The sequence below is a fragment of the Halyomorpha halys genome, unplaced genomic scaffold (assembly GCF_000696795.3).
Source record: "Halyomorpha halys isolate HHAL.00 unplaced genomic scaffold, Hhal_1.1 Scaffold434.1, whole genome shotgun sequence".
NCBI lineage: Eukaryota > Metazoa > Arthropoda > Insecta > Hemiptera > Pentatomidae > Halyomorpha > Halyomorpha halys.
In genome coordinates, this window is record NW_027114127.1 from 586,671 (window position 1) to 599,271 (window position 12,601).

Sequence of the window (12,601 nt, forward strand, 5' to 3'; positions counted from 1 at the left end):
CTTAGGAATAATTTAGAACGTCTGTCGAGAATGGAATATAATAATCTTTGCCCGGAAATTAAGCGTTTTATGTTTTGCGTTTCATGCATGTGAGCCACCTGTCTGTCACTTCTGTTATAACTGAGTCCCAAGTACCTCACTGGACTATGTATGGATGATTATGCAAACTGGACTTTTAAGACTGGCAATGAACTCTCCATTGTACGTTTCAAACGAGACCATTCAATCCGAAGTACGCTTTCCGACTGTAAACCACATTTCATGGCAAATTAAATGGATATTTCATTGCTGATTGTAATTATTTTGGGGGTGAAAATAAAATTTTACATATGAAAAAAAAAGGAATATTGTTTTCAAGATTTATATATACAGTTATACCTAAAATATAATATAAGAAAAATAGATTTCAGCCAGGAAAGAGAAGTATAAACCTGAGAATTGTTATAACCATCGTTTTAACTCCTGAAATATTTGACTACTCGTAATTTTTTCCAGTATAGCAAAAAACGAAATACATTGATCAGTTATTGACAAGCGTGACATTGATTGAAATAGCCATAAAATAGAGATTTATTTTTTTTAAGAATACTAAATCCAGTAAAATCCAATGTGGAGTTATCGCTAGGTTCTAAATCAGTATTAAGTAGATATCCGCTCAATAGATATCTGGTTAATTGTCAATTGATAAATTATATAAATCACTTTATAAATCTGAGTTTCATCAAGTAAACCAAAATGTTATTATTATTGTTATAAATATATCGCTTCTTTGCTACTATTGAGGCACATCATTATATATTATATAATTATATACGAAATCCACCCAACACATGAGTACTCTATGTGCTGCTAAAGACCTGCCACATTTTAGAAGACTGACTGCTACACTATATTCTAAATTCAGGAATTGTAACAGAACTGTGGCAGTCTTCGTTAAACGTTCCACTACACTAAAATGCACAATAGCATTGACATTATAGTAATTTATTTAAATTGTTTATAATTTATTCAATATAATTCGCTAATAAATAAATAAATATATTGATAAATACCAGAATATAAATAAATATCGCAATACTTGGGTATATTTTAATAAAGTTAATGGTTTAAGTTCAACTTGTAGAAATTTGTAAAATGTTTTTTTAAAATTTATCTAATGTAATTTACAACTGTAAATTTACAACTGTTTAATGTAATTACAACAAAATAATACAATAAGTGAATATGTTGTATGTTTGAAATACACTTGAAAATCTTGGGAAGGAATCACCCATTGGTGGTTTATCTAAATTAGAAGGTCCCGTGGCCATCTTCTTGTCAAATGGTAACTGAATGAATTGTTTAAAAATGAATATTTTTGTAAGTAAATTTTAATGTGTATTGGGGGAGAGTTTTATAGTCTGTGGCCTCTGTTGGTTGTTAATTCCAAAAAAAGTCAACAAAAATAATTAAATTCTTAAAAAAAATAAAGATACTTTTTTAGTAGCGGATATAGTTTTTTAAATAAGGGATATAGTTTTTTCTTTTTTAAATGTTATATAATTAATCAGGCTTAAAGCCTGGTTTCGTTTACAAAATATTATATTATATCGCACTCCTGCATGAAAATTGATACAATCCAAAAGTACAGTTGTTTTTTTTTAGAAAAATCAACTAATATTGAAATATTAGTCATGAAAGTAGCTATGTATTTCGTACTATAAATATTAACCTGAAATTAGAAGTAAGCATTATGCTATTTCAATACATGTTTTATAGTTTTTTCTCAAATAGTCTATTTTTGAGTTAAAATAAACAACCATAAAATTGATTTCACTCTGTACTCAATAACGAAAATTGGCCGAACACATGAATTGAAATCAATACTGATACAAATACGGATATATATTTACAATAATGGACCTACATAAAATATTTAGGAATTTTTATTGATGGAAATCTAAAATGGGATTGGAATTCACAATAAATAACAAATTTTATTTAAATGTATAAAAATGTTATAAGAAAGGTATATTTATCTTTGGTTCAGTCTGGATATTGGCATAGGACGGGGGGGGGGAGCAGTAAATAAACTTTTAAATCCGAAGATTAAAATGTAACAGCGTATTATTATTTATGTTATACTAAAAAAAAAAAATGGTAACAAGAATACTCAAAGATTTCGGAACTAAAAATTCAGAATCTTTGTTTATAAAAAACAACAATCATAAAAATATTAAGACTATAAATTTGAAAAATTTCCAACCTCAATAAACACTCGCTTAAGTGATAAATATAACCTACAAAATATAAAAACAAACACTGCTCTAATGGAAATAAATTACGAATAAATGGAGTAAAATCGTTGTATGACCTACCATACGATTTAATACCATTATGAAAAATACGCTAAAAAAACATCACGGAATATCTCTTGAATTAATAAATAAATAAGGAAGAAGAAATGGATTTAATTTTTAGATGAAGAAAGAGTTCCACGCGAAAGTGTATATGCATCATCAAAATGTATTAAACTTTATGTATGGATACAAATTTAAATATTTCATCAGAATGTACCAAAACTAATTGTGTTTATCTATGTATATTAAATCATTGACATAGTAATGTGGTGGTTTGTAGGAACAGAGTTCAACCTACCTTCTATTTCTTTTTGTACTTGGTAACAAGAACTTTAATAAAAAAAGGACTTGGAATTTAATTCTAAAATTAAGTCTAATCAAAGAATATTATAATAAATTGTAAAAAAATGTTGTAAACACAAGAATATACTTGGAACTACACAACCTGAATTTTTAACCGGGCTGGGAGAACACCAAATAACAGGTTTCGTAATTTTTCCATTTAGTGTAATTTTCAAAATATTTACATAATATCCATTAGTGGATGGACTTGCTGACACGATACTAACAATCGTAAATGATTCTATTATTTGCGTTTTACGAAGTAATTTCCCCTTCATAACTTCCTGAGGAGACAAAGAGATGGGAGGTCCTTGACTGACAGAGCCCCACTCCCATGGGATATATAAAGCTCTCGGCGGCTCAGTCCATCATCAGTAGCATCACTCGCAATGAACAGAATAAATCTTCTTCTTCTGGTTGTCTTAGTGGCATCCGCTGTAGGGGTAAGTCAGCATATCAAAACCTCCTTCCTGGGGTTGGCACAGTATTATTTAATTTTTTTAAATATTTCGCACGTCTATCTGAAAGCTTTTTATATTAATCCTAAGCGTATTTAACTCCTGGATGTGACGGTATACGAGATTTAATATATTTTAATATATATATATATATATATATATGTTTTAAAATGCCTATTATTTGTGATATACTGTACCACAGATTTTAACGAAGCTAACTGCTTAGATGCAACTTGAATTAACTCATGTGATGGTAATTATATTTCTCTTTTGATGAGAAGCTAATAGATATCTTAAATAAAAACCATTTATTAGTTTCAAACTTTAATTATCACCTTAAGCAGTGCCTTAATTAATTATTTTAAATTTAATATTTCTTAAGTATTTTATGGTATGTGTTAGGAAAAGTAGAGGTGTTTATAGTGAAGCTGTGGCCTCTAATAGTTTACTGTTATTTACAGAAAAAATCTTATAAATTGCAATTCAATATTTTTTATTGCACTAATAAATTTAGGTTTTTATTACAAACAATTAATCGAAATATTATAGTTATGCTGAGAAAGTTGTTTCACCAAGAAATGAAGTTTAACAATATCAAACCAATTATCCAGCTCGAAACATTTAATAATATTTTAAAAGAAGTATATAATTTTTTTTTAAATTTAATTAGATAGGTAGTGTAAAGTATACATATTCATATTTATAATTAGTAAAATGTAGAATTGAGGTGTCCAGACGTAAAACGTAGGAAACATTTTAAATCTTTTTCGTTAGTTACAATGTTTTACTTTCATTTATCATGGCTTAGTATTAACATTATTCTCTTAACAACAAATTTTCTAAAGTTCTATTAACTATGAAATCAGTCTTTAAAAAGGTGATTGATATAAAACTAAAAACTTCAATTGATATAAAATTTTCAGTTACCATGTTTTATGACATTATTCGTTACTTACCAACCCACTTTTGGAAACACTGTTTTGGAAACAACTAGAAATTCAATTATACAGAGTTGATAAATGGATAGAATTTCATTGTGTGAATAAATAAGAGACTACGTACAAACTTATATATATTTTTAAAATAAGGTAACGTGTGGTTAGAGCACCTCCGATTCAAATTCTGTCCGGTTCAATACAATTTTCGAATTAAAAATTAGAGGGCTTAATTAGAGTGTGGACCATAATTAGTATCGGCCATTTAAAATGTCTTCTGTTATATTATAGAGTTATTTGATGTTAGCATAATGTTTTTCCTTTATTGTTTTGTTGTATAAAAATTTCAAACAAAACTAAATACAAAATTATAAAAAGTCATATAAATGTTGATAGGTGTAACTAAAATCTTGTCCTAGCTTTAATTGATTCAAATTTACGGAGTTAATGAATATTCCTAAATATGTTTATGAAATTGAGCCAATATCAAATTTTATTTTTCTCTGATATCAGAAGAGATCAATAATTTTATTAATTATCAATGAATAATATTGAAAATAACATTTTCAAAGTTGGTTTGTCCTGAAAAATGTTTATAAGGAGTATAAATATAATCAATAATCAAAAATCACAATTTTTAGTTTAAAATTGAGTGAGATAGAAGGAAAGAATATTGATTTGAAAAGATAATTTACTTGTCCTGATTTAAAAGCTGCTGCCAGTTTCAATAGGAGACCTTCATGGTCTCAGTATCATGCCAATATTTTTTTTGATGCATGTTAGCTTCATTTTCTCTATAATTTGTGTTGATCGCTTACTGATTTAAAGTGCAAACTTCATTTTTTACTTTAAAATATATGTTTATAACTAAAATCTTGCTGTTACGTTTATTTTTTAAGAGTGTTATTATTATAGTAAATTAAATAAATATTCAATTTTAATATATGAGCTCGTTGCGGCTTTACCTAACTGCAAAGGTATTTTATAGAATGGGGTCAGAGTAAAGATATAGGGTAAAGGAGGGTACAGTCTGAGACCACTGTCAATGCATTTTTTAAAGAAAAGATAATTACATCAAATATAGGTGGCTCGTTCATTGGTATATTGCAACTGAGTACCTTAATTAAATAAGTGTATTTTTTTTTTTGGTATAGACAACTTGAGAAAAAAATAAAATTCGACTTATTTACTAGATATTAATTTTTTTTTTTAATTCCTATAACCACAAATGTTCTTATTTAATGTTTTATTATTTTTTTTAGTGGCCACAACCTCCTCCACCACCACCACCCGGTGGCGAAGATGTTCCAGAAGAATGCAGACCAAAGCCCCCACCAAACCCCGGCAAAGAGGTGAGTTCTACAACTACATATGTTACTACACAGGAGTAGCTTACAATTAGTTATAAATCCGGCCATGCCCACGTAGCAAAATGTTCCAATTGATTCAAAAAACGTATTTCACAATGGCTATAATAAAATAATAGATATTCAATTTAATGAATTCTTTTAAGGGACAAGTTGTCCGAATACTCTTCTATGGTGGGTTGCACTGGATCTGGCCGTTTTTGTTAACCAAAAGGTGTTTGAATTGTTATCTCGTTCGTTGTTTCAACGCCATTTAAAAAAAAAGAGCTTTATTATTGTATATACGATGAAACCACCTGACGGAAACAATGTCCATTTCTTTTGAAAAATTAACCTGTCCTTGCTTTTAACTGAACTTCTCTTACATAGAACGCACAGACTTTACGTACACCTTTATACATGATAGATATTATATCACATTGTGTTTAATTCACAGAGGGCAGTGTGCTGTGATATGCCGCATCCAATTGCAAAGGATAGCGACCAATTCAAAACACTCTTCGAAGAATGCAAAGAACAAATCAAGTCAGAACATCCAGAAGGTATGTATAGGTAGACGATGATGGTTGCTGGAGATGATATCATAGGATTTTCATATCCTCCAGTGTGTTTGTTTTCTCTTGAATAATAAATTCCTGATGTGTTTAGGGAATTTTAAAAATCAAAACCATAGGCTTTTTAAAGATAAATGCTTTATTTATTAAACCAGGTTGAGCAAATATAATGGGTTGGGATTATACACATCATACTGATCGATCATATAAGATATAATACAAACATTGACAAAAATTAATTAGTAAAAATACAAAATTTATAAAAAAATACATTGTTTTTTTTTAAATTAAGTTACATTACATTTCTCATAGTATTTGTTTTTGTTCCTTAGTGAATTTATTTTTATTTTGTTTTGTTTTTTCCTATTTGTAAATAGTACATATCTTATCCTCACTAATTCTATTTTCCAGTGATCAGAAAATAATATTCAATTTAGTATACAAGCTTTATAAACATTTATAGACTTATCCAATATAAAAATCACTAGTTCACTCCATAAAAAAAAATTATAAAATAACTTAGAAATATTTTTTGTGAAGTTGAAAAATAAATAAGTAAGCTAAAAACTAAAACATGATTTAAAAATAAATACAAAAGTTTTAAGCAGATGAATAAGTTAAAAAAAAAAAATAATTTAAAGATAAATAAACAGGGTAAATATTCCAAGGCGTTACGTAGTTGGCACTAATACACCTATTTATTAATTTTTTTTTTAATGTAGTTTCTTTAATTAAAAAAAATACTAGTGAGTAAAAATGTTCTGAAAAAACAAGCATGTGTATTAAAACACATTTCGCTAGCGATTTCACTTGCAAAAACAATATATAAATAATAGCTAGTACGTTTATGTATCTGCGAGAATACTGTTGCTATATAATGATTTTTGGTGGCTATTTTGTTTTATTATTTTATATAATGAAGTGATGTAATTCAGAAGCGGTGTAGAACAAGCCTGGGGTTAGGAAATACTCGAATTCAACACTTTAGGGAAAGATAACGTTTTTGGTGAGGAATAACAGCTTTCTCTGTTAGAACTACTCCCAAGCATATCCTACAATTTTAAGTTAATCCACTCAGCAATTAATTTTTAATGAAAGTGAATTATGGTAAAAACAAAATGACTTACGCTATTTTTGTTTCAACGACTCATATTATGTAAAATATTTTATTGATAAATTATTATTTGAATATTTTGATTGAAATGATAAATAAATATAATATATATTTCTGTTGGACAGCAATGCCACCTCACCACCCACACCATCCACCACCGCCACCCCCTCCCCCCGCAGCTGGTGGACCACCCCCTCCACCACCACCCCATCATGGTGGACCTCACTTATTCATGACGGTTAATATAACTGATATAAATACTTAATGGACTATTATTTAAAGATATTATCAAAATAATTTTTATTTAATTTAATTTCAGTGCATGGATGAATGCGTCTTCAACAAGTCAGGCCTCCTGGTAAGCATATACTCTAATTTGAAATATATTTTGGATCTAATACTCTTCTCCCTTTACTCAGTGACTAGTATCGTCCTTACGAAGAATGTTGCTTAAAATGAATAACAATTATAATTTCCATGAAATAAAATTAACTACTGACAAATCAAAATGTATGTATCAATGAAATTGAATTCTATTAATTATTAATTCTTCTTTATTCAGATCTCAATCTTATTATGTTTATTGGTAGCTTAAAAAAATATTTTTTTATGAATAATAAATCTTAATTTCTATCAACAAAGAGAAATTCAGAATTTTGGATTGTGAAGATCCAGTTAAGGTAAAAAGATCTTCTACCCCAGGAAAATAAATTAAAAGGTTTTCCATTGAGGGGAAACCGGATTTTTTTAATAAATAATGGGAGTATGTTGATAAGAAACTTGTGGCAGTCTTGGGAGTTTCCGACAGAAGTGAAAATGAAATAATATATTGAAATTTTATTAGCGACTACCATGCGTATCAGGCTGTAGTTAGTACCTTTCTTCCACAGGTCGAAAAGTACCAAACATCCCTCTTTCTACAATCAAAGAAACTTTCCTTTGGAGCTAGCCACATTTTGGCGGTTTCCATTGATTTTCGTCTCAAGCTGAAATAGTGAGAAAATTAGGAATTCCAAACAATCACGATTTTTCACATTCGACTGTTTGACATTGCTCAGACGATATAAATGAATACTTGTTTTAATTAGTTTAGAGGGTACTGTTTAAGTAGATTGAATTTTACTGAAGGTAGTTTATTATATTGTTCTGTAGTTGGTATAAAGGTGAATGTTTATGGAATTTAGGTTATAACTACGCATATGTATATATCATTCACTGTTGATGAAACAATATTTAAACATAAAATTTATTTATCACTGTAAGTATTATTTTTTTCCAGACTGATTCGAAACTGAACCAAGAAGCTTTAACAAAAATGGTGGACAGTTTTGCACCGGACGGCAGCTGGAAAACCATAGCTCTAGAAGCAACCAAGTTCTGTTATGAGAAGACCAGTAGTGAGTCGCATTCAATAAAATTAATATAAGAATTTTTTTTTTTAAAGTTAAAATTTACTGAAATACAATACCTGATTTTCTATTACAATCATCTAACTTTACAGATAATATTAAGAATATTTCAATGGAGAGCATGCTCGCAGCTACAATATTTTCAAAAATTGTAGAAAATTTCAATTTTTTAAAAAAATGTTTTATAATAATGATATTAATAATGTTAATAATTATCTATCAGCTAGATTAATATTTTAATTAATATTAATCATTTAATCAAAATGATTTTTCGATGAAATATTTTTCAAATTGTATTCATAATACGTTGGAAAAAATTAAATATTTTTGTACTAACAATTTGCTAAATTCATGTTATTATTCAAATAATTAAGATTTAGTTATATTTTCATAAAAATAACTTCATGGATCACTTTTTCACTACTAAATCATAAAAAATTACGGATTAGTTGAAATTTTATTTTTATTCAAAATTATGGACTTGAAGTAGAGTTTAATTTCAAAAAACTACGAAGCTGAATATATGAATATATGTTAATTTTCATAATAAATTGCAGGTAATTACCTTAAATGGCACTTGAAAAATGATCCATCCGAACCTCTTATGTAATAAATTTTGGAATACATCTAATTAATTTTGTAAATTTGGTTATACTAAACGCTCAAATTGAGCTAAAATATTCATGAACACATTACTTTTTATCGATTATATACAATACTTTGTTTGGTTCTAAAATTTTCAAGAATATAATCATTTTATATTTCTTAATTTTTTAATATAGTCTATTCTATGTATTAAGTAAACATGTTTATTTATTATCTACTTATGTATTCCAGACGAAACTAAAACGGAAGACAAGGACGCAAAATGTAGCCCTGTCTCCCATGATTTCGTAAAATGCATGATCAAGCAGATGTATTTGGTGAGATATATATTTCAGAATAGTACACCTTTGTTTATTTAGATAATATATGTATGTACCTTTGTTGTATACTAAAACGGTTTTGTTTATATGTATTTTGATTTTCTTTTTTCTTTATGTTCTAGAAATGCCCCTCTGATAAATGGCAAAACAGTAAGTAGCAGTATATTTTAGTTAAGCCTTAAAATAAGTTTAACAATTGAAAGCGGAATGCTCAGTGTTTGTCTTTTTTCCTTACAGACGATGATTGTAACGCTGAGAAGCAACTTATAGAAAAGTGCCCCAATTTGATGCCCTTCCCACCTCACCCACCTATGAAGAAGAAGGAATAGTAACCCATTTCGGGGGTTGGAGAAGCATATATATGTAAATATATAAAATAAAAATATTAAAATCAGTTTACAGGAATTATTTTTTCAAAACCTTTTTAATTACTTGTTAACACCTTAGTTATATAGAAATGATAAATTAACTTAGATTAATGCTTGTTTCAAATTTGTGATTTTCTAGTTTTGTAGGAATTTTTTACTTGATAAATTATTTCAATACATAATTTTACCACCTGATATAAATAAATAAAAATATCACATAACTAAATCTAATGATTTTAATTCAATTATGGGTTATTCCATGTCAACTGAACAGAATTCTTAACCTTACCATCTCAGACTTTCTTCAAATAATGGACAGATTTGTATACAAATAGACATGGGAAAATGCGCCGTATTATTGATATCTGTTCACTTGTTTCTGAATTATAGGGCTTTTCAATCTCCGTAAGTTGTAAAAAAACAGAGAGAAACAATGTTTTTTGAATTGCTGCTGAATCTTCCCTAATTTAGCCAGAGATATGGGATAGGGATGAATTTACAGTATATTCCATGCTCTTTTATATGATGTAGACACAACATAGATCATGTTAACATTTCTCAAAGTCTAATTTAAATGTTTTATTTTAATTTCCTCACAAAGTGTACATTTTAAAATTTTTAGATTTAATTATATTAAAGATTGTATTAATGTAAAACACAGTGAAAAATATAAATATGGGATTAAAACGGCTTCATTGTTAAAACATTAAAGACTAATGAATCATTTCCACAGATCCAACTCTTTATTGACAATAATTATTACAGAAATGCTAAGATAAGAATTTTCATGAATACGAACATAAAGCGAACGTGAATAATGATAAAAACAGTGTGAAAATCCTTTTTTTTGCAAACTTCTGACTCCATTGAAACCATTTTCCAGTCAAAAAGTTTGTAATGGCGTTTGTATTTATTTTCCATTAGATTTTCGATAAACGGACTATATATTTAAAAAATTTAGAAATCTTTCTTGAATAGAAGGTAGTATTGTAAATCAGATGTGTTTTTCTTTTTGAACATGTAACTATTCATTCACTAATACCAAGGAGGAACAAATATAGAAAATGTTTACTGCTAACTTGTCAGAGTGTAATTGAATAATTTTTTTTTTTGAGATCTGAATTATTTATTGTTGCTTTGTTGGAAACAGACCATTTTGGTTAACATATCTTTTTGTACGCAGTTAAAAGGTGACATTTAGTAGATATCTTGCCCAGAAACAAAAAAAAAGAATTAAAATATAAATTTTTCCTAAAAATAATAATTATTATTTAAATTCATAAACCTTTTTGTGACACGCTTTATTAGAGTGCAATGTGCTGATTTTTTGTGAGATAAAAAGAAGTCAATAACGTCAAACCTTCCTCAGCTGAATATCTTTCAATTTATTACTTAATTGATAAAATGTGTTTATAAAAGAACAATTACATTTTTCTATTAACATGGTTTCAACCATTTCTTATAAATGTAAAATCACAAATCTAAGAAATGTTTATAGTATGATGTCCAAATTTATTTGGAATTATTCACTCACATAATTTAGATTTCAATCAACGTGACTGTTATGGAGACAAAAATCTTTTGATAATATATATTTTGAGGAACAAAGAGAGAAGCATTTAATTATTTGATGTTAAAAAATTCTTAACTGTAATATGAATCACTGATTTCCAAAAATCACCCAAATCAAATAATATGAATTGACTTCGGGTAGTTCCTGCAAATTAACAGTTCATAGCATGCTCAACATAAGTATTAAAATTATTGGTTATGATGTTTAAAAATCTAAATTTTAATTTTTTCATTAAAAAAAAGGTTTGTTTTGCCTTTACGGAAAATTCATAGTTTTAATCACTTTAACTTTGACGTGCATGAAATGTTTATGTGTCTATCTATCCATTTATGTTCCTGATGCTTCCGGTAATGTTAGATAATTTATAAAAGTAATGCCGGATACATGTTACATTAAACTTTTTTTTATTTCGTAATACATGTTTATTTTTTATATAAGAAGCTATATAGAATTTTGTTAACGTACTCTTTCAAATATTTTTATGTGGGACAATGGGTATTAAAGAATACACAGAGAAACATAAAATCGTCATGGAAGAATACTTAATCAACATAAACTTAAGACCTACAAGAAAGGGAGCTACTAACAGAAATAACAGAGCTATGAAGTATAGTATAGTATAGTACAATATAGTGTTAATACATAAATTCAAATGTACTAACTAGTACTTTTTGCTTCATATTTATGCATCATTCAGTAATATTATTAGGGTTAAAAAGTACAAGAGAGCATTGTACAAGTTGTTGGAAATGTACAAGCAACGAAATAAAAAATATGACAAATTATATACCTTTGTACATTATTTTGAAATAAGGCCACTCACGATGTTTATCACCATATTGATTGCGAAACCTAATACATTTTAGGTTTAACTTATTAGGCGATTGTTGATTAGATTATCAAACTGATGTTATTTCAAATGAGCTTCTAGGTTCCAGAAGATATCGTTTTTGAATTATTTAAAAAGTTGGTGTTTAAAATTAAACAAATCTAATTTGTTGATAATTTAATTATCCTTCAAGGGATTATATGAGTAATTTACTATAAAATATATACATTTTGAGTTATATGCGAATAAAGTTTCTTTTCGTTGGACGAAAGGCAATAGGGCTGAGACTAGGTAAGTTGCATCAAAATCGTAGAAAAAATTGTGAGCAACTTTCTATCGAAAACAGGATTTTGGATATTACAACGATTCCTTTACGTGGTTGTGATA

General features: G+C 27.8%; 1 protein-coding gene across 1 annotated transcript; it reads left to right on the plus strand.

Annotated features, from left to right (window-relative positions):
• The first annotated feature begins 2,980 nt into the window (after positions 1 to 2,980).
• LOC106682662 (uncharacterized) lies at positions 2,981 to 9,838 on the plus strand. Its single transcript, XM_014423650.2, has 9 exons — positions 2,981 to 3,124; positions 5,337 to 5,426; positions 5,878 to 5,983; positions 7,235 to 7,347; positions 7,429 to 7,467; positions 8,389 to 8,506; positions 9,356 to 9,441; positions 9,567 to 9,594; positions 9,682 to 9,838. The coding sequence occupies exons 1-9, from the start codon at positions 3,071 to 3,073 to the stop codon at positions 9,771 to 9,773; spliced, it is 726 nt and encodes a 241-aa protein (XP_014279136.1). The 5' UTR covers positions 2,981 to 3,070; the 3' UTR covers positions 9,774 to 9,838.
• Positions 9,839 to 12,601: the final 2,763 nt, after the last annotated feature.

Bases quoted from the DNA above. Each gene is read 5' to 3' on its own strand.
- LOC106682662 (XM_014423650.2), top strand. From the start codon at position 3,071: ATGAACAGAATAAATCTTCTTCTTCTGGTTGTCTTAGTGGCATCCGCT. The intron at 7,348-7,428 runs GTTAATATAACT...ATTTAATTTCAG, and splicing joins GACCTCACTTATTCATGACG to TGCATGGATGAATGCGTCTT. The intron at 9,595-9,681 runs GTAAGTAGCAGT...TTTTCCTTACAG, and splicing joins CTCTGATAAATGGCAAAACA to ACGATGATTGTAACGCTGAG.